Genomic DNA, 23,912 nt, shown 5'->3' on the forward strand with positions numbered 1-23,912 from the left:
TAAAATTATTCAAGTATAAAATTATAATTTTATAAATTGACGTCAGAGGTCAGAACTTTTGTACAATTAAAAAGCTGACATGTCTCTAAGGTCATCTATTATCGACCGACAGCAGAGAGCACCAAAAGTTTAGTCAATTATGTGACCAGAGCTGACAACTTTTGAATGGAGGATATCGTGATTAACGCATGATCCGCTCTTTTACTAAATCTCGAGATTAGAAAAGGCTTGTTTTCCTGTTCTTATTAATCTCTAGATTAATTAGCCGATCGGGATTAAGGATATCCTTTTCTAAAGTTTTCAGCTCAGACCATAAAAGTTATTAATTATAACTCAAAATTCAAAATGTGCGACCTCAGGATATTTACAGAGTGTTTAAAAGCAATGCTGTAGAAAAGTATAATTTTCCTATCTTTATGCTAAACTATGATAACTTGTAAACAACGGAAACTGGGTGTATTTCTTCTTTCTTCTAATTTTGAATATCTCTGATGTACTTTACAACTATGTCTAACTATATAACTATATTTAATTTGCTTGTCTCACTTCACCAGAGTGAGAGGCATTCGGTTTCTATTATTTGAAATCATACTCGTTTCGGCCTATAATTAAAAATATTTAAACTTATAGATTGATTTGTTTTATAATTTTCATTCAAAACGTATATGACTGGCAAAAAAGTAAATAAGAAAAAAGGCTTAAAAAATAATGTTTAACAGGTCAAATTGTGATCGAAAGTCACAGCTTTCTGGAATATTGACAGAACCGTTGAATCCACGTGACTTCCCACTTTAAGTATAATGAAATACATTATGAACAAGAATTTAAATACTTCTACAATGTTCTTAGCCAAGAAAAGAATCCTGACGACGAAGACGATATTTTAACACATTTGTGTTAAATATTGAAAGCGAGAAAAGTATTAGCCCGGTTTCTTTGTCGAGCTGTAACTTGCTTTGACTCTGACTATGATTTGAGATCATAGGCGACTATATCCATACAGAGAAGACGACTTTCTATTTTGATTTTGGTTTACATCAAGCTGTTAATCAGCATGAATACACATAAACATAGAAGTCAAGAGATGCTATTAATAAAAACAAAATGCTATGTACAGGGTGTCCCAAAAAATTCAGTGACGAATTAGATATCATCTTTGTTATGAATTAGCAATGTAATAGCTAATTTCAAAAGCCATAATATTATTATGTCTGCTAGAGTTTATTTTATGAAAAGGGTAAAAGACTGCAAAGATTTGTCTATAATTTCTCCGCAAGATGAACAGTGAAGACGGACAAGTTTACTCTGATTGTATACTGCAATTTTCTTGTTTTACTAAGTACAACCCTATGCTGCAGTCAAAACATAAACAAACAAAATGTGAACATTGCAGACGAAACTCTGACAGTTTACAGCTTTCTTAGTAGTATCACCATACTAAATCAAAGAATTAGTTAAAAAGACGATATCGAATTCGTCACTGAATTCCCATGTTTATTGGGACACTTTATCAAACACAAGGATAAAACCATAGAGAATAGAATATATATTAGAGGGGAATTTACTAGAAAAAAGTGTAAAACGGCCATTTTGTTGTACTGTTTCCACACTGCAGCTAGGTGTACTTCACATATGCTATATAACCTGTTGGGCCCTGGAATATCATTTTATAGAAAATACAAAATTATTGTTAAAAGAAAACCAAATTATGAAATAGGCTGGTTTCATAATTGACCAATGATCATTTCACATAGACTCTATACCTTCCACTTTACAAACGATGATTTTCCCTTATAACTATAAATCAAATGATGTTTTTTATTCACCTAATTCATTATAAAGTTTATTTAACAGTTTAAAATATTCAAAATTGAAATGAATAGTCTAGGGAACCCGGAACATACTGTATTAATGTACTCTACTGCATATAATTTGTGAACATTTACATGATTTCTACACTTTGAACTCCCTTTCAGGCTGAAAGGGACTGAAAAAAATCATACCGAGAGATTCTTTAAATTCCCCTCTAATATATATTCTATTCTCTATGGATAAAACTCAAATACAAAATTTTCAAAATCTGTAAATCTGTTAAGTTTTAGACATCACAAAATATTAAATTGTTGGAATAAATTTCCTTAAAAGTAATGTAAATTAACGCCACTTTATATTCTCCAAAAGCTATTAATGGCTCATTTTGTATCTCAAACAATTTTTTTCGGAATGTATTTAATGAACAAAAACTGTAGAGGCAAGATGATGAATCAAACTGAGAAGAAACTAAAATACAATTTGATGTTAAAAATAGTTCAGTTCAGATTATCTTTATATGGCTTCCAGTCACTCAGAGGCCGGATATTTAAAAGATGTCCTTCAAGTTTGCTTTGATGTCCAAACATTTGATTAAATGTACAATATACAATCTACATCTATTTGATAAAGGTTTTTGCTTATAAATATATATTATATACTAGATAAAGTGTCTGTATAATATACTATAAATATATATTATATACTAGCTAAAGTGTCTGTACAATATAATATTTCAAAACAAATTTTATTTTTCTTAAATAAACGTTATAGAATATTTGGGTTTTTTTTCTGATTTCTTTATTTGTATATTTTCTGACCTTTTTAAAGGTCAACAATATTATATACTAGATAAAGTGTCTGTACAATAAACTATATCTGCCTAAAGGTCGGTCTGGTACTTTAGTGACTTGTAAGTGATTTAAGAAAACTGTTTACTTAATATTGTTAAGCGATCAAACCTGAATTTATGAAACCACTTTTACAAAATTTGGTTTTACCTTATCATTCTTTTAGTTTTCGGCTCTGCAGTTCTCTTATTCAACATTGGATCTTATTAAGATAAGTACATAGTACATGTACTATCAGTACTAGGTCATTTATTATGGTTTTTTACTAAAATGTTTTTTTTTACATTTTCAGTTACAGAAAAATAGTCTTTAAGCTTTTCTCTAAATTGACAGAATTGCATGATATCATACAGTGAAACCCTGAATAACGAATACATCGGAAGAATTTATCAAATGTCGTCTTGACAATTTTTCAATGAGTTTTATACTATATTTCGTAAATTTCAGTATTTGCGAAAATAAATAAATAGCCATGAATATGCGGAAACAGTTTTAAAGAGTTCCATATAATCATTTAATTAAAAAACTAAATATCTGCAACATTCCATTATCAGAAAGTGAAGAATACGACATTTGATCAATTCTTTCGATGTATTCGTTATTAAGGGTTTCACTGTATATGTTCCCTATAATTATCTTGGTCCTTTTCAAATCTTGCATTGGCTTACAAAACAAGTTTGAGACAAACTCCCCTTCAAGGAGTCTTTAATATATTCCATGCTCCTAGGTAAGACCGCACTCTCCTTAGTTAATACTTATTGGGATTGCTCATTGACTTCTTCCCCCCCCCCCCCCCGTCATTTATTATGTAAGCTATTGTTGTCATAGTGCAATTAATAACAAACACATGTGCGACTGCGTACAACAAAATCGTTTACAAGTATGATATTTATAAGATGCAGTGTGTTTAAATGTCTCAGAGACTGTATAAGTAACTTTAAATTACCCTTTAAACATAGGCGCCACGATCCAGCGACAAGTGATCCAGGCGAAACTTGATACACTTGTCATTTGATCCAATCGACATTGGATCCATTAATAAAAGATTGATTTGAACATGATATTCCCGCAAATATTTATTTAAAAACATAAAAAGACCACATTTTCTGATTCAAATTCGCAAAATTACATTTCCTTAACTCGCATATGCAGAGTGAAGGTCTGTTTGGAGAAAAAGAGAGAAAATTTCAAACTAGGTTCAATCAATTGTCAATAAAACATTTTCAAAAATAACCCTGGATCAAATGACGACTGGATCAATGGTGCATGGATCAAAAGTCGTGATAATTCTGTAATGAATATCTTCCTTCTTATTATACCTCAGACAAAGGTTTTAAAGGTATTGTTGTGAACAACCATGCCAAACCTCGGGTCACTTGAAATTACGTCTACTGACTCTTTAAAGTTTCCATTAAACATGTACTTAATACTTCTTTTGAAAAATATTTTTTTAAACCTTGAAAACTTCTTTTCAGAAAGAAGGGGAAGGGGGGGGGCTGTAACAAAAGTTGTCTATTCTATAAATTTAAGGAAACTGAAAGGATTATTTTTTGTTGTCTTTAATATTTTACTTCTACATAAAGCATAAATAAGCTTAGTTCATGTTTGTTTATGTTCCTCCCCGGAGCTTCAGTAAACTTGGTTCATGTTTGTTTATATTCCTCCCCGGAGCTGCAGTAAACTTATTTCATGTGTGTTTATGTTCCTCCCAGGAGCTGCAGTATTATAAACTTGGGTTATACGGAAGATATCGATTTAAATCTGAAAAAGTGCTGCATTCTGTTGATTTCCCTCATTGTTTCTGCAGCATAAATAAAAAAGTCGCTGTAACAGAGAAACACATTCGAAAAAAAATAAAAAAATTTCTTCAGAGAAAGAGTTAAAGGGTCCACCACCGCAACAATCTAGAAATGCCGCTTTTTAGATAAGAGTCACTTAAAATTATGCCTATAGTCCCTTTAACGATTCAGTCAATTATCCAATTATATGGACTGTGTTTAATTAAGCTAGAATTTAAAGAAAACCTTTCGTGCACGCATTTAGGCAGATTCTTCTCATTGTGGAGAATCTAAAAATAAATAGGTAAGTCAAAAAAAAGTGTGATTAGCGTCGTCGTCTTCATAACTATTTTTTAAATAAAATTTTCATTTTTTTTCCACTCAAAATTAAAGGTGAAGAATAGTAAAAGTTGCTATCCAATTCTAAAAATTTCATTAAGATCAGTTAGACCAGAGAGATATATTCCAAAGAATGCTTAGATCTATTTATTGATAGCCTTGCTTGGACAGGTACACTAGAGAACAAAATAGCGAATTTTCCTGATGCGATTTTGCGAATTTTCTCCATTTCCATGAGTTTGATCAAAAAATTCAAAAAAATGATCCAAAATATTTTAAAAATTCCGTACATAATAATTTCATGAAATTTTTTTGGTAAAGACTATGCTGATCGCACTATTTTTTTTAACTCGCCCTGTATATATATACAGGGCGAGTCAAAAAAAAGTGTGATTAGCGGCGCCTCGTGCAAAATTGTACCTTTGTTTGTGCAACTCACCTGTATGGTGTTTTTTCAATATTGAGAATTTTTAACTTTTTGGCATTCCATTGACCCAAAAAAATAATCAAAAGTTCAGAAAAACAAACTAAATGTGTGTATAAATTATTTCAATCGAAAACTAAAATTTTATATAGAATGAATCACAGAATTGTAATAACAAAATTTGCAATTTTCAGTTGCCTAGCATAATTTTTAAGGAAAAGTTGTTTTTCAATGGCTCCTCAGGTTTCAATTGAACAGCGTATATTTTAAAAACAAAGTTGGCCGAATTTGATCAGCTCCAATAATCAATCAAATTTTTGTTGTTTAAGTGAAAGAATTATATAAAGTAATTAATTTAAAAAGCAAGGTACAATTAAAGAATCTGAAGATTATAAAATATGAATCAAAATAAATTTCGAATATAAAATTAAACTGCAGTATCTAATCGTTAATTGTAAATGTCATCATTTTTAATTTTTTTTTGTTTTTTAACTTTCTATTTCTAAATAACACTATTTTATCGCATTAAAAATTGTGTATTGCCTGTGTAAAAAGCTGAATTGAACGCGGCATGACAAATGAAAAGTTGTGCACATACGGGAAAAAAATATACAAAATCTACGAACCAAAATACGAGTAATGATGAATTGATTGTCGTAGAGACGTCGTCTTTGTAAACACATTTTACATGTTTTAATACGGAAAACGTAAATTTCTTGCTAACTCAAATATCAAAAGTTTTCAGATTTTAGTACATAATAACGAACACATAATGACATTAAAATATAATAAATTTAAATGTTATTGGGCTGCTGTTAAATAGTGTCTATAGAGAGGGACCGTCCCTTTCCGTTTAAATTCTGAACGAAAAAATCGGCTTTTTCTCCGGCCACAGTTGTCTTTGAAAAGTAAGACTATTACCAATCAAGAGCGAATAGGCTGTTTACTTTACCCTAAAATTACCCAAATAAGTGAACGGTCCCTTTAAAAATGTTCATAATTACAGTAATGAAAATATGATTAAATGAAATATCAAGTTTTAAAAATGTTGGAAACCATAATTCAGACTTTGCTTCGTTAAAAACAGAATTTGGATTCTTGAACTAAAAATAAAAATAAAAACATTTCCGAGTAAAATCAGTGAACACGGCTTTCTTTTACAATATTTGACAATTTGACCCTAAGCGACCTAGCCCTTACTTTTTTAAAGGTGTATATTTCTCCTGCATGATGTTATCATGTGCCTAAAGGTATATTCGTGACTTAGACTCCTCGAATTCTCCGACTAATAATATATGCTAGGAGCTGGGATAATATCAATAAACCTGAATCCTCATGGTTTCACCTCAACCCCGAGAACAAGGAGGGGGGGGGGGGTCGTCTGTGTAATTTTTAAATCTCGGAGAAAGAAGCTTGTTCAGCTTAAAAATACGAGCATTTAGAGCATGCAATTGAGATGACTGCATAGATAGATAAATATATCATTTTATTCCCTTCTTGTATTCACGTTTTACGTCGGCGCATTTTGCTTTCTCTGGGGATATCTATCTATCTATCATAACCTTTGCTTTCTAACCTACTATCTATCTACCAATCTATCCATTAGTCCAGAGCTTTCTATCTCATTCACTATCTTCTTAAATCCATGATCCAGTAGTGAAAGAGCTTCCCAAGGAGGTTGAAGACAGAAATCTTTCAGTTTTTTGTAGCATTTTTAAAGTTTGAGTTACTTACAAGATCATACAATAATAGGCGGTTGTTATCTTGAAATCCACGAATTGTCCGAATTAACTAAATCTTGTATCGCAAGGAGATATTGAAATACCGGTGAATCGCAGGGACATGGTTGGTTGGAGAAATGGGATAAACTTTCTTATTGGTTAATTTTTTTCTTAGAAAAGTTGTAACCTTGGAACCTGAAGCTCTAATACTTCATCTATAAAACAAGCTTAAAACTTTAGAAAATAGCCATTGTTTCAATTGTTTGTTTGTACTCTGAGCGTGAAAACCTAAACCATAAAATAAAAATTATCCATGTAAAACTTCGATGCTTCGATGCTATCAAACGATGTAATTTTAAGTGAGAGGCATTTAGAGAGAGGTATACCCGATGAACAACGGTACCCTTGAAACCTTGAAACATTGATAATTTCCAATTTTGACTTTCGGTTTATGCAGTTTAGAGACAATTCAATCTAACATTTAAAAATTTAAATTTAAAGTTTTTATTTAGAAAACATTTAGGAGGCCATTGAGAATTTTCGTTTTTTTAATTCAACTAATAATTAACGAACAGTTCGAAACTACTTTCCACGTGCCCAAGTTCAAACCGTAGCCACGGAAACTATACGTTAGAAATCTATCGTTCGAAACTTCCTACTCTTCTGTACAGGTAGGTCTAACATCTTGAGAAAGATCTGAAATGAACTCTGGGCTTTTAAATGTATACATATAGCAGTCTTTAAAAACATACATTTTATTTTATGTTACTTTATATTATAAGTTTGAGCTCTTTTTTTTTCTTCCCAATATTCTCTTAGAATGTCCTTTCTTCTCTTCCTTTCCTTTCGTCTCCCTCTCTCTCTATGTCCTTTCTTTTACACTCTCCTTTCATGCATTTCCTCCCCCCCCCCTCGGTTATCCTTATTTATCATACTCTTTATCTCACCTATATTATACGCACTCGATCCTTATACAATATCCCACATTGATCATTATCCCTTTTTGCGTTAAGCTTAATAATCAAATTTTGTCAATGAAGAAAACATTCCAAAATTTTTCGTTGGCGCATCGCGCAGAATTGCTGATAGAATTTTTAACTAGTTTCTCGTTTTCGACTTAAGGAAAGTCAAGTCATTCTTGATTAATGCTCTCTATAAACCTGTGCATATGTTACAATGACAAGAAATATAATAAGGATTATATCAAACTATTAGAAGTTTTGCAGACTATAAGAGGAAAACAGGGTAAGCCCATTATTGTCAAACTTCGATCAGAAAGACTTTTATGGCTTATAGACAGACGAAATATTTAGTCAAGTACTGCCAGGAACTACTTAATACTTACTGCACAGACCTACGATTAAGGGCCTATACAATGTACATAGTATAGTATACAATGTACATAGTATAGTATACAATGTACATAGTATAGTATACAATGTACATAGTATAGTATACAATGTACATAGTATAGTATACAATGTACATAGTATAGTATACAATGTACATAGTATAGTATAGTGTAAAGTGGATAAATATGATGACTAGTACGTAGTGGATGAATTACACAAAAATTGCTGTAGACTGTAATAAGGGACTTAATAAACATCGTGAATATGAATAAAGCCAGTGACTAACAGACACTAAGAAATACATGAAAAGAACCAAATTTTTTTTGCCGCTTCGCGCACATGTTTAATTTACTAGTGTCTTTCATTTTAAAGCTGTTGGAAGAAAATTTTTTCAAACACAAGAACAAACCATGGATATTATAAGAATTTGTTATATTAATTATTAAGCACAGAGCCAACCCTTCAACAATTAGAAAATGCTGTTTTTATACATCAAAGTCTGAAATTGTAGCGGTTTTTTTTAAAAAATGTTTCCCCTACCCAGCCCCTCAAAATTTTATTTCGCCCCCCTCCCTCACAAAATTGCTAGTTGCGCCGCTGACAGGAACAGAAACCTAGTAACATTTTGGTTGGTTGGTAGTAGCTCGTGAACTTGTGGAGGTGGGTTATGCCGTATGGTTCACATTTCTTAACATTATTCTTTTTCTTCATTTTTCCAAAAAATGAAGATAAAATATTACTAAATGATAATACTTAATCCTAAATTCGATTATTTTTATAATTTTTATTTCCAACAGGGCCTCACCCAAATGCTAAAAAATAATTTGAAAATTTAATATTTTCCGAGATTGGGAATTAGAAAAGAAAATTAGAAAAATATTTGCAAAAATATTTGCATTTCTCTCTCGCGGGTGCTGAGAAAACAAGGCCCATAAAATGCATGCAAAAAAGTCAAGTTTGAAATAAAAATATGAGTTCCTGAGAAAAATAATTACAAATGCATAATATTATTACACAACAAATACAGTTTTTCGCAAATATCATTCATCTTTAAAAAAATACTTTTTGCATTAACATTTTAATTCTTAAATACTGATTCATATTTTTAAATAGAATAAATACAATCAAAAACTGTCATTTTGTCAGTGAAAAAACTAAAATTTTACAATTAATTCTAAGATATTTGAAATTTTAGTATGTTTCCCTACCATATTCATATTCGTGAGTATTCTCTTTAATTGTTTAAAGAATTCTAGTGAATTTCAAAGAAACGATGGATTCCAGGAATAATTCTGAGAGCTCTTTAAAGTACTTGAATCCAGTTTAAACTGGAACAAACCTTTTTAGAGCCTCGAAAAGTACAGATTTATAGTTATTCAGAAAATATATCTTCATCGTTTTTGCTTATGCAAAAATTTCGACCGTTCCACTAAACTCCGGCCCAGGTCGGCGCGCTTCGGTCTTACTCACTTCCGCGCTTTATGAAACTTCTTTAGCTGTGCAGTGGGGGTAAGAAGGTAAAATGAGTAAGACGTGAGGTGGAAAAACTCTATTCCACCAACTTTTCAAAATATCAAACAAATTACTATTTTTCTCATTTTCATATTTGAGTGAGAAGGAGGAGGGGGGGGGGCATTGTTGCACATTAAACTTTTTATTGACAGAGCTGGGAACTCTTGTATTGTGGATGCAGTGATCAATACTTGATCTCGGTATTTTGTCAATCTGTAGATTAATTTAATCTTTATTCGGTATCCCACATGTAATTGTACCCAGTCAGTGGTTGAAGCTTATCATATATCTCTGGCAATTTTAAATGCTCAAAAAAGGCAGACCACATTTTTGAAATGGCAGGACTAGGGCTATTTGTAAATTTGATTATCGTTTTAACAATCATATTTGCAAAATTAGATATTAAAAAGTTCTCCGCTCTGAAAATTTATATTACGTTACTGTCATAAAGTCTGCAGGTGTTCTTATCCCATCATCTCTGGAACCTGATTTTGTAAACATTTAATATGCACCGTCAGAATGAATGCAAATATCTCTCTTTCAAACAAAAATGTTGCAAATCTATATATACAGAATGTATAATAAAAACACAAACATTTACAAAGATATAGGGATTAGAAAATTTGAGTTTGGGGCAAGAATTCAGTTCTTTTTTCATTTTTCGAGACGCGGGAAACTTGGTTTGAAAGTTACAACCGTGTTTTACTTTTAATACAATTGTTACTAAACATTAAAGAATCCCCTTGTACAACAACCTTTTAACAAAATTAAATAAATGATTTCATACTTCTCTAGCTATGTTCGAATAAAGAATTATAATGAAGAATGCACACACACTCTTAAATGTAGGTTTAACATTAGTTAAAATCGTTTAATCAGAGGCCGAATTTAAAGAATTTGAGCCAGGGCTTAAATTTGAGACGCGGCTCAAATATGGTTGGCCCCACCTACAACTGTATTCAATGTTTCAAGATTTAAGCCGGCGCTCAATTGAAACCGGTTTTTGACGGATTTGAGACACGGCTCAAATTCATTAAATTCTGACTCTGAGGTTACAACTTTTGTATTTTAAACTTAGTCGGTTTCCCTGGATGATTTAATTCATGTTGTCTGATTTGTAGTCTATATTTAAAGTCCTAATCATCTGTCGGAGCTATAAATGGTGGATATCCTCTATATCCTAGGGATTAAAATTAAATCCCTTATTAAAAAGTTTACGTAATTCTTTTTTAAAAGGTTTAGTCTCAGGTTGACTAGACATAATTTTAGATATTTTTTAGCAGGCTTATGGGTATTTTTTGTTTTTATTATTATTATTTTTTTTTTGGCAGAGAGAAAGAAAAACATTTCCAATAGATTCAGAGATTGAAAACAACACTGAATCTAAAAATCTTTTTTTCTTGTTGTTTAAAGGATTTTAACTAACAGTTGAATAACAGTTATGTTTACTGTTTAGTTCTAAACGTAATAAAACCAATCTCAGATTCATTATTAACTCCTATAGCTATTAGCTCCTAAATAAATACGGTTGTTTTTATTGAAGAAAAGGTTTATAGAGAAGTGAGAATACACTATACAAAAGTACATACAGTTTATATATATATTATACTTTGCTTGTCTGTCTATGTCCAATAAACGGCTTAACTGATCAGCTCAACTTATTATGGCGATTTACATGATCCCAGGGAATGGTTAGAATTTTAAATTTGTCTTAAAAAAAATGTCGATTTATTTTTATTTTTGAAAATTTTGTTCTACAATGCGCATGCGCTCTCGGTTCAACTGCCGGTCACTTCTTTTATTTTAAACTTCCAGGCGTTCTTCCTATTAAAAATACAAAACAAAAAAATCCAAAAGATTTAGAAGATTTTCCTTTTTTGGGTAAAATTTAAAAAAAAATCTGAGATATTTTTAAAACCTGGTCGGCCGCCCTAAACCTTTATGGTCGTGTGAGTTCACACAAAAATTTTTTCACTAGTTTTATTCGTAAAGAAATCATTGACATTTAAGTTATATCAATCATCGTGATTTGTCCTGTGATCTCATCCTAAATATGCGAACATTCCCTTTTAGAAAATACTTAAAATAATATATTTTTCTAGTTTGATTCATTGATTGATTGATTGATTGAATCATATTGATTCCTAGAAGTAATATGAATCCTCCGTTTCTTGCGTTAAATGATTGTATAAGAATACAGTGTGTACTGAGTAATATTTGCAACATAATCAATACAAATCCAGAACATTTTTTTTAAGAATTTGATCCATTTGAAAGCATATCAGTAATCTCAAAAATACATTCGTGATAAAAAGTTTTTTTTTTTAATTTCAAAAAGTAAATTTTACAAGGTTGATCTATAAATTCTGTTGGATGTAAAATAAAAGCGGTTTCATAATTATGGCGCTGAGGCATTCAATTAACCTCTGAAACTGTATTTATTATTTTCCACCTCGTAGGTTTTATCCAAAAATTATTTAGAAGTTTCAGTACTTCAATCATTCTTCATTTTCAATCAATTTACTTAAAAATTTTATAAACTGTACATAGAAAAACAGATGAATAGATAGATTCAATACGTCTATAATATATAGATACAATACGTTTTTAATATATAGAATTTTTTATCTTTTCTTCTTAAACACATTTCCTAAGCTCTTCACTTCTGAATGAACAAGTCTTATTCATCTTTCTCTGCGGTCAGATTAACATTTAATCCTTAAATCATATTTACTAGTATGATCTGTCAAAATATAAATGGATTAATGTAAAAAAGAAAATTGTGAAATATTATATCATTGAAATTTGGTGAATAAATGTTTATTTTATTGAAAGATAATATTTTGATGGATAATTTTTGTGAGTAAACTGCACTTTTAAACCAAATATTTTCTGAACTGTGTGTACACTGTGATTATCTGAAATCTTAACTAGAGTTCTGTGTTTGTTTCTAGAAAGGAATTAAGTATCACAAACTTAAATTTTTAAATCCCTAGATCTTTGCAACCTGATTGTGTAAACCTTTGCTATTATTAACTTAGATTCTTTGATTTTTATAGAATTCCTAAGTTGAAATATCAAAGATTTACTACATGCATATTGGGTTGCAATGATATAGGGTTTATCAAATAAGAGTTCGGGGCAAGAATTCAGTTTCTTTTCAACAATTGTTAAATTTATTAAATGTTAAATGAAAAGACAACATTGATTAAAAGTTTGCACTAAGAAAAAAAGAACGAAGCCAAAGGAATTGTTGATTAAGAAACGATTAAAAAAAATGCATTCGTCCTTATTCTGTCACAGTAAAGATCTTGCATGGTTAAACAAAACTTGTAAAGCTATAAATTTGAAACATTAAACTTTTAAAAGTCAAAACGCGTTAAAAAAATAATAATAATAAACCTTAACAAAGCATAATACTGAAACAAAATTATTCTTTACTTGTTGGCTAATATCTCAAGTTACTAATATTATATATGTCGCGCCATCCAATGAATGAATATTAAGGAAACTGGTGAAAAGGTTTTTTTTTACAATTTCTACTCATGTATTGTGGAAATAACAATGAAGATGATGAACATTGTTTGTAATTTGTGGGCCAGACTTGGGCTACCATGGGTTAATAGCGTACTTCTGTTTGTTTACAATTAAACTAAAACAAACCTCCCTAGTTCTATTACTCCTTACTACTGCCAGAGCTAGGTTGTCAGGCACTCCAGTTCTTAAGGGACATTTAAAAGACATTAATGGGGTTGTGAGCGAAATTTTACTTGTGTTCTTCTCAAAGAAACAGTTCTCCTTTTTCCTGTTGGGTGTAGAGGTAGACTGAAAAATATTAAAAAAATTTGTTTTAAACTTCAAGAGGTCTGTAGTTTTCTTTGTGTTTATATCTTCGTCTTTATAAATATAAATATGTTGTGTAAACATCTAAACTTCTTTGCCTTCGTTGAGAGATAGGGCTTAAGTAAACCTAATTTTCATAAAATATTTATGGTATAACAAAAGTCGGTAAAACTAATTTTCTGCAAAATTTATTATAGTACATACTAGATTTTTTTCCACTAATACATTTTAAATTAAAAAAGTACTTATTTTCAATTTCCCTGCATTTGGAATTGAGTCTTTGCCACTAACTCTGATTTTCTAATCTCTATATATCTACTTAACCTAATGTCGTGGACCTTATATATTTCAAACTATGATTTCTGTTATATCAAATAATCTAAGTTTGAAATATCAAAAGTTCACACAATCAGGTTGCAAAGATATAGGGACATATATGTGACAAAGACTCAATTCCTTTAGTAAAATATCGTAAAAGCATATTTATAAAATTTGTAATATTCCACGCTGAACTAAAGTAAATTCAACGTTATATTGAAATCTTTATAAAAACAGAGCTCCTCTTATTAAAGAGCTATTGAGAAGTAAAAACGTGTTTTAAATGTCCTATGAAACAGGATACATATATTTTTCACATACTTCTGCGTGTAATCAAAACAAGAGAAGCAACGAGGTCACAAAGGCATACTAGTAATGTCTTAAAAATTTGAGTTACTCCTTCTATGTAGTTCAGCGGGATTCGAAATACATATTTTCTGTGTTTAAAATCATGCTAAAGTATTTTGGATTATATAACTGCATAAAACGACCGAGAGGGTTTTTGGAAGGGTTCACTGACATTCAGGGGTCATTATGGAGGGAGAGGGAGAGGGGAGGGAGGGGGGCATACCCTTGCATCTAGATTATATCTTTTTATGCTTCTAGCAACTAAACCGTAGAAGATTTTTATCTTGTTTCTTTGATAACATATATCATTTCTGCATTTCAACTTTACAAAAGAAAATTGTATTTTCTTATCTTGTCCTATATTTCACTCGATATTGTCCTACTTTACACTTCATTGTCCTACCTTACTTTACTCTACATTGTCCTACTTTACTCTACATTGTCCTACTTTACTCTACATTGTCCTACTATACTCTACATTATCCTACGTTACTCTAAATTGTCCTATTTTACTTCACATTGTCCAAGTTTACATTACATTGTCCTACCTTACTCTACGTTGTCCTACTTTACTCTACATTGTCTTACTTTACTCTAAATTGTCCTACTTTACTCTCCATTGTCCTCCTGTACTCTAAATTATCCTACTTTACTCTACATTATCCTACTTTACTCTGCAATGTCCTACCTTACTCTACTTTGTCCTACTTTACTGTTTAATTTCCTACTTTACTCTACAATGTCCTACTTTACACTACATTGTCCTTCCTTTCTCTACATTGTCCTACGTTATTCTATAAATTCCTACTTTACTCTACAATTTCCTACTCTACATTGTCCTACTTTATTCTTCATTGTCCTACTTTACTCTACATTGTCCGATTTTAGTCTGAATTGTCCTACTTCACTATACACTGTCCTACTTTACTCTACATCGTCCGATTTTAGTCTAAATTGTCCTACTTCACTATACACTGTCCTACTTTACTCTTCATTGTCCGATTTTAGTCTAAATTGTCCTACTTCACTATACACTGTCCTACTTTACTCTACATTGTCCGATTTTAGTCTAAATTGTCCTACTTCACTATACACTGTCCTACTTTACTCTACATTGTCCGATTTTAGTCTAAATTGTCCTACTTCACTATACACTGTCCTACTTTACTCTACATTGTCCAATTTTAGTCTAAATTGTCCTACTTCACAATACACTGTCCTACTTTACTCTATATTGTCCTACCTTACTCTACATTGTCCTAATTTACTCTACATTGTCCAAGTTAACTCTACATTGTCCTACTTTACTCTACATTGTCTTACCTTACTCTACATTGCCCTACTTTACTCTCCATTGTCCTAAATTGTCCTACTTTTCTCTACACTGTCCTACTTTACTCTACATTGTCCTATCTTACTCTACATTGTCCTACTTTACTCTACATTTTCAAAGTTTACTCTCCATTGTCCTACTTTACCCTATATTGTCCTACTTTACTCTACATTGTCCTACTTTACTCTACATTGTCCAAGTTTACTCTCCATTGTCTTACTTTACTCTATATTGTCCTACTTTACTTTCCATTGTCCTACTTTACTCTACAATTTCCTACTTTACTCTACATTGTCCTACCGTACTCTCATTGTCCTACTTTACTCTATATTGTCATTTTCTACTCTGCACATATCGTCCTATCCAAAGACGGTAGAATAGCTCTTAGGTCCTATCCTACTTTATTTAGCTCTTTAACCTTGATCTCTATATAAAGTTGCTTGGACTACTTACTCTATTTTTTCCTACTCTACTTAAACTTGTCCTGCTCTTATCCTACTTTTCTACATCTTGTCCTACTCTCCTAAATTTTGTCCTATTCTTTTAAATCTTATTCTACTCTTCTGAATCTAGTCCTAATTCTAATTTTTCCTACACTTCTTCATTCTAAATCTTGTCCTTCCCTCATAAATTGTGTCCTACTTTCCTAAATGTTGTCCTAATTTCCTAAATGTTGTCCTACTCTCCTAAATCTTGTCCTACTCTCTTTAATCTTGTTGTACACTACTCTTTATGGATATAAAATCTTTTCCTATATTCTAATCTATTTCGTCTTTTTCTGAATTTACTTTTTTTGCTTTTCTTCTTTTTTATTTGCCTTTTTATTGTTATATTTCTGTTCTGTTTTGCTTTTCACTCATGCAATAAAAAATATTATAGAAAACTTGGAAACAACGTTTACATTCGCATAAACATAAAAACAAAACAATAGAAATTTCAATTGAGTTTGAATTTTTTTCTAGTTTGAAAAATACATCGCCGACTTTAAATTGCTCAGTATTTTGCGCAGACTTTCTTTTTCATAAACGTTTAAAAGTTTTAATAGTTGTGCTGAAATTATCATAATAAAATGAGTGGACTTCAGACCTTACCGCCCCCCCCCCTTCCTTTGCTCTTAGCAAAATTTTGAAAAAAGTAATACGGTGTTGAAACATGATAATCTTATTCCTTGAATTCATGATTTAAAATTATTTTTGTATTGGCAAGGAGGAGAGGAGGGGGAGGGGGGTGTAGCTGTGATTTCTTGCCATACAAATATTGCAATCAATATTTCTACAATCTTTTGTTTTGAATTTCTGTTTATGCAAAGTGAAACTTTGCAACCATCTTGGATTTGATATTTGCAGTTTTCTTCTTGCATGTCTTTTCTGGTGTAAATACATTTAGAAACTGTACACAACTTTTACAGGCTTTTCTTCACCACAAAACAAGTGAAAATGTATCAAAAAGACGTTTTAAACACTTTATTTCGGTCAAAAAAGTTATGCAAAAACGTAAGAATAAAAAGAATTGATATTACCAATTACTGAACTGAAAACCTTTGAATGGGATATCCTTAATCCCGATCGGTTATTTAATCTGGAGATGAATAACAAGAGAGCAAGCTTTTTTAAATCTTAAGATTAAGAAAAAGAGAGGATCAAGCATTAATCCCGATATCCACCATTCAAAAGTTCCCAGCTCTGAATAGCCATAAAGCAGGAGTAAATTTTAGAAATTTTAAATTAAAAAAATCAAAAAAGGGTAGTTGTCAATCTTTTTAATACGTTCTCATTTGCGCTCTTTAAATCTCAAAAGCTGAGTCGGTTTTTAAATGGCCCAATACACAAAGGATTTAAACTTTTATTGTGAACACAAGTTACATCGGCCATTTCCTATCAGCAAAAAAAGTAAACAAAGTACATTGTGCAGTGTTACTGTACAGTGTACTGTACAGTGTACTGTACAGTGTACTGTACAGTGTACTGTACAGTGTAATTTACAGTGTACTGTACAGTGTAATGTACAGTGTATAGTAAAGTATAACAATGTGTTTAATTATTTATGTAATGCAAGTTTTATCAGCAGAGGTTTACAATTTCAAACAAGGATTAAATTATGTCGGAGCCATGACTCATATTCACATGTCTATATTTTCCACTATTTTCTAATTTTGTCTTTTAAATTTAAAATCTGCTATATTTGTATTCTTATATTCTTGTATTCTTGTATTCTTGTATTTTATAACTTAATATATTTTGTTGAATGATTAGCCCCGAGTGTATATATGCATATAATGATAGTGTGAATGTTACGGGGAACTCAGCCCTGGGTTTTCCAATGTTGATATATTTGCATTTTGGTTTGTAACCAAGGTTGGGGGGGGGGGGCAAATTGTGTACTTAATTTGCACTACCATAAATTTAGTTTTTAGAAAACTCAAAGCCAATAAAGAATACGTGACACCCTATTTTTTTTCTCTTTATACATCAGCGTATTCACGCAATAATAAAAGCATTTTATTGCTATTTTTTAACAATTCGAGATTAAAAGGTACAAACTAAATTAATGTAAAGATATATTAAGAAGGCTAAAATTATATTTCTACAAGATACACATTAAGAATTCTTTTGATACTGTGATTACAGGAAGTTTGTTGGATGATATTTTAACAAACTATATTTTTCTTAAATATTGTGTCTTTGACCGAATTTTTTGTTTTGTTAAAAAACAATTTTTTTTAACTTCTCAGTTTAAAGATTTATTCCATTTGATCAAAAACCGTTAAATTTTTCCATAGAAAAATATGCTTTTTCTTATTTTTCATTAGTATCTACTGCGTATAAATCTTATTAGAGAAAAATAGTGTATGTTAAGCAAGATATATTTAATTGGTATTTTGTATTCATTCTTTGTTTGAGATAAAACACAAAACCTAACTTTCTTTTTTTCATTCCGGACCAAAACTGATTAATTTGGAGCAGGCGTTATATTATTCTTAATCAAATCTGAAAACATATTTATTTCAGAAACATGAGCTCTAGAAACGCATTTCATGGATTGAAAACAGATGATTCCCGGTGACACGAAGCGTCCAAGATTTATGTTCTGATTTGATCAGAAGAACAATAGCATTTAATAGTCTGGTAGATACCAGATTCCGGTGAAATATGACAATATCCTACACCAGAGAGGTTAGTTAAAATCATGGGACAGTAGATGCGTGTAATTTCAAGAAATATTTTATTTCTGCCATGTCCAATTCACAACGCGCGGTACCCTTTTGTCTAAACTATATTACGAGAGCTTACTTAAAATAACGAATACAGTCTCTTTAAACTTTTAAAATAGATTTTAAGAAGAAATCAAGGAATACGAATAGACAGAATTAAGAATGTGTACTATAGTTTCTGCACGGTGGACTTGGGTCAATTTAAATTCGAACAAGCCTTGTACCGGTCTTATGTAAAGTGCGACTGGCCTGACCCTATCCTATGAAGGACCGGTTTCAACTTTGATGGCACGGCCAGACTTTGTACAGGACCCAGCCAATCATAGGCATATTTAACCTACCCCACTAGCTTAGTTGAGTGTGTCAGGGAGGAATGTAAACACAGTTTAGCCTCGATAGTACAGATTGTGTATAATGTTTACATTCCTTCCAAACACTGCAGTACATATTTAACCTACCCCACTAGCTTAGTTGAGTGTGTCAGAGCCAAAAAATTAAGACAGGGTATCGTTATAAAAACCAGTTCTAAAACCCGGGTTTTATGAACGGAGTTAGGCAGTTTTGTGAAAATAAATATTTTTGTTATGAAATATCATATAATTCAGTTTGTTTATATTCTCCATTTTTTTCGAAGCTCTTAAAACAAAATCTACACAAATGTTAAGTCGCCAAAAAGGAAACTCGGGAGTTTCGTTTAACGATACTCTTTTAAATTTCAGGCTCAGGGAGGAATGTAAACATAGTTTAACCTCGATAGTACAGATTGTGTATGATGTTTACATTCCTCCCAAACACTGCAGTACATATTTAACCTACCCCACTAGCTTAGTTGAGTGTGTCAGGGAGGAATGTAAGCATAGTTTAACCTCGATAGTACAGATTGTGTATAGTGTTTACATTCCTCCCAAACACTGCAGTACATATTATTTGATATGAGTTCGTGATAAGTTCTTTGGATAAAATGCCATGTTTAATGAAAAAATTGGAAGAATGTAAGGAAAGGGGGATGTAAGGATAACATGTAGCATTGTTACGATTACATACAAGCATTAAAGAATGACGTTTAGGAATGTAAGGATGACAACTAGGAATGTAAGAATGACAAGTAGAAATGTAAGAATGACAAATAGGAATGTAAGAATGACAAGTAGGAATGTAAGAATGACATGTAGGAATGTAAGAATGACAAGTAGGAATGTAAGAATGACAAGTAGGAATGTAAGAATGAAAAGTAGGAATGTAAGAATGACAAATAGGAATGTAAGAATGACGTTTAGGAATGTAAGAATGACAAATAGGAATGTAAGAATGACAAGTAGGAATGTAAGAATGACATGTAGGAATGTAAGAATGACAAGTAGGAATGTAAGAATGACAAGTAGGAATGTAAGAATGCCAAGTAGGAATGAAAGAATGACAAATAGGAATGTAAGAATGACAAATAGGAATGTAAGAATGACAATTAGGAATGTAAGAATGACAAGTAGGAATGTAAGAATGAAAAGTAGGAATGTAAGAATGAAAAGTAGGAATGTAAGAATGACAAATAGGAATGTAAGAATGACAAGTAGGAATGTAAAAATGACAAAAAGGAATGTAAGAATGCCAAGTAGGAATGTAATAATGCCAAGTAGGAATGTAAGAATGCCAAGTAGGAATGTAAGAATGCCAAGTAGGAATGTAAGAATGACAAATAGGAATGTAAGAATGCCAAGTAAGAATGTAAAGATGGCATTATTGAATGATGACAAATAGGAAGGAAATGATAAAAGAATGAAACGAAATCAAAAATATGTTAAATCATTGTGTTATATCTGTTCAATGCAGTTATTGCATGCATGTAAATATTCCTTTATGAATAATTGACCAGATTTCAGTTAGATTAGTTACTAGGGATTGATTTAATAAACTAATTAATAAATATAATTCTATCTGTAAGTAATTCATTGATTGATTAATTATGGCTATCTTTAATGAATGAATTAATTAAGGTAGCTACCTTCGATGATTACACTCATTAAGGTAGCTACCTCCATCTACCACCAATGAATATATTAATTTAGCAGCTCATCATAATTATAGTAATCAAGGTAGCTACCCCCAGGGGCGGACACAGGATTTAAGTGAGGGGGGGGCAAGATTTTTTAGGAACAAAAAAATTGATAATTAGGAACAAAATTAAAGGATTAGGACAGGGATTTAGGAACAATAAAAAGATTGTCCAGGAATTAGGAACAAAATTAAAGGATTAGGACAGGGATTTANGTAAGGTAGCTACCTCCAATGAATATATTAATTAAGCAGCTAATTCATAAATATACTATTAAGGTAGCTACCTCCAATGAATATATTAATTAAGCAGCTAATTCATATATTTTCTATCTAGGTGGCTACCTCCAATGAATATATTAATTAAGCAGCTAATTCATAAATATACTATTTAGGTAGCTACCTGCACTGGTTTAGGAGCATTCTGGAAACTTCTCTTCAAATGGAAGGGAAGCGTTTATAAGGTAATTTAGTACAGATAGATACAGCTGGATGGACAGTTTGTTAATTCAGACAGACAGAGACAGCTTTAAGGACAGTTTGTCAAATAAAACAGACAACAACAGCTAGAAGGACAGGAATTCTGGAATTCTGGCTTGGATGAGTTTATCCCTGAGATTAGGAGGTCTCCTATAGGTAACCATAGGCGGATTTTGAAAAACCTCCTTCATCCAAGGATCCTGGACCATGGTTCTCCAATGTTTCTGTATGATGGAGGAGATACAAGGCAGCTGGGGATTAAATGAGATAGAGAATATAACTCGATCTGGTTTATCCTTTTTATCCACTTTCTTTAAAGCAACTTCTCTAGGTATAGCTTTAGATCGGACTATAGCAGAGTCGACAATTGAAGAATTGTACTCCCTGCTGTGAAGAAAATCCCTTAGTTTTAAGAATTGTGCATCCCTAAGTTCTGGTTTGCTGCAAATTCGTACAATTCTGTATGCAAGTGAATAAGGTATGTTGTTAGAAATATGTGCTGGGTGGCAAGATGATGGAAGCAGGTACACACATCTATCTGTGGGTTTTCTGTAGAGATCTGTTGTGATTTTTCCATCTTCAATGTACAGTTTTGTGTCAAGGAATGGAATACTTTTTGTCTGTGGCACCAACAGTCATGTTCATTCTTTAAACCACAATAAAATGGAGAACTATGTTCTAGAGTAAACTTGATTGTAGGATGAATTTTATTGATATCATACAGGAATTGATATAATTTCTCAATTTCTCTTTAGTGTCCCATGGTATGTCAATGTTCTTTTATGTTTGTTATAATTCAGTTAGAATTGTCTTCTGCCTTTTAAAGTATCATTAATATTTTTCAATATTTCTGTTTCCAAAAACTATTAATGCAATTTATTGCGTAAAATGTATGTTAAATTCTAAATCTAAACTTTTTGTTGAGTAACTGAATTAATCGTCCATTTTCTGGTAAAAGAAAACATTATCTAAATGTGAAATTGAATAATGTTAAAACATTTAAAATAAAGTACAAGGTTAAATTCACAGAACAGTCTAATAGTATTGATAATGATTAAGTTTGTAATATTGTTTTGTTGTTGCTTGCAACACGACATCTTCTTGCACCAATAATATTTACATCTAGGTTGCACATCCATATTTACATTTGATTTAGAAATTATTATTAACCCTATCCCGATTGCTTTCCACCCCCCCCCNCCCCCCCCCACTGATTCTGCCCTTAGAGTAGGCTTGCTCATTAAAAAAAATAGACCTCTATCTTTAGTCGACAAAAGGTCAATGAGTACGTCGGAAAAAATAAATATTTTTACTTTTGACAAATATTTACAAGTGACACATGTATTATATCCATTTTTCAAGGGCTAATTTAAAAAGTGATTAGCCATTTCTGATTTTTTTGAAACAACGACCCGCCGTTTGACTCTCCTCCACCCTACCCTAAGCATAAAAAAAATCAATATTTTTTTTCAACTTTGAAGTTGAAAAAGTGAAGAAATTTTAGCGTTCTAATGTCAGCTGTTTTTAAGTTATTTAGAAAAAAACACAATCCTGAATCGTGATAGGGTTAAAAAAAATTGAATAAATTTACTCTGAAATTATTTAATAGAAATGGTGTTGACGTTCTTAAAACGTTCTATATATTCATAAGCTAGCAAAAGTATTAATATTTTATAGAATTTACAAAACTAATTGACTTGAGATTCTTTAATAGTCTGCAAGAATCATTCATTTTTATCAATTTGCCAACGTTGAAAAATAATAGATTTTATTAGTACCGCCGAATTATTGAAATAAAATTCTAAAGATGGCGGCAAATTTTGTGCCTATTTTAGTACAGTAACTCTAATCTAGGTTTAAAAGTAGTGTTCGCGAGAAATAAAAGGGGGTATATAGGCTTACGGCGAAAAATAATCGCTTTTTAATATACCCTCTTTCATTTTTCGCGAAAACTCCCTTTAAGAAAAAGAGCAAATTTTTGCGAAATTGGTGGTACGACTATATGATCTCTTAGCTCATCTAGCTATGATTTTACATCCAATATGAGAAAACAAATTTATTTGGCTGCTATACTGCAAGTAGATCACTTATTATTCTTCTCTACAACTGTTCTTTCATTTGTTTAGCTGGTATGGTAGAACCTTCTACTGTACAGTGTACAGTGTACTGTACTTCTATTTGTTTAGCTGGTATGGCAGAACCTTCTACTGTACAGTGTACAGTTTACTGTACTTCTATTTGTTTAGCTGGTATGGCAGAACCTACTACTGTACAGTGTACAGTGTACTATTCTTTTATTTGTTTAGCTGGTATGGTAGAACCTACTACTGTACAGTGTATAGTGTACTGTACTTCTATTTGTTTAGCTGGTATGGTAGAACCTACTACTGTACAGTGTACAGTGTACTGTACTTTTATTTGTTTAGCTGGAATGGTAGAACCTACTACTGTACAATGTTCAGTGTACTGTACTTCTATTTGTTTAGCTTGTATGGTAAAACCTACTACTGTACAGTGTACAGTGTACTGTACTTCTATTTGTTT

General features: G+C 31.4%; 1 protein-coding gene across 2 annotated transcripts in view; it reads left to right on the forward strand.

Moving 5' to 3' along the window:
* Nucleotides 1-7,499: 7,499 nt before the first annotated feature.
* Nucleotides 7,500-23,912, forward strand: part of LOC111710568 (uncharacterized) — a 44,654-nt gene continuing 28,241 nt past the window's right edge. Inside the window, exons 1-3 of one of the 2 annotated variants that reach the window (XM_023484674.1) lie at nt 7,500-7,593; nt 18,637-18,801; nt 21,284-21,352. In XM_023484674.1, coding sequence (XP_023340442.1) covers nt 18,778-18,801; nt 21,284-21,352 — 93 coding nt within the window. In that variant the 5' untranslated portion in view covers nt 7,500-7,593; nt 18,637-18,777. The remainder of the gene's footprint in view (nt 7,594-18,636; nt 18,802-21,283; nt 21,353-23,912) is intronic. The other variant, XM_023484673.1, reaches the window with a different exon arrangement.

The sequence above is a fragment of the Eurytemora carolleeae genome, unplaced genomic scaffold (genome assembly GCF_000591075.1).
Source record: "Eurytemora carolleeae unplaced genomic scaffold, Eaff_2.0 scaffold990, whole genome shotgun sequence".
Lineage (NCBI taxonomy): Eukaryota > Metazoa > Arthropoda > Copepoda > Calanoida > Temoridae > Eurytemora > Eurytemora carolleeae.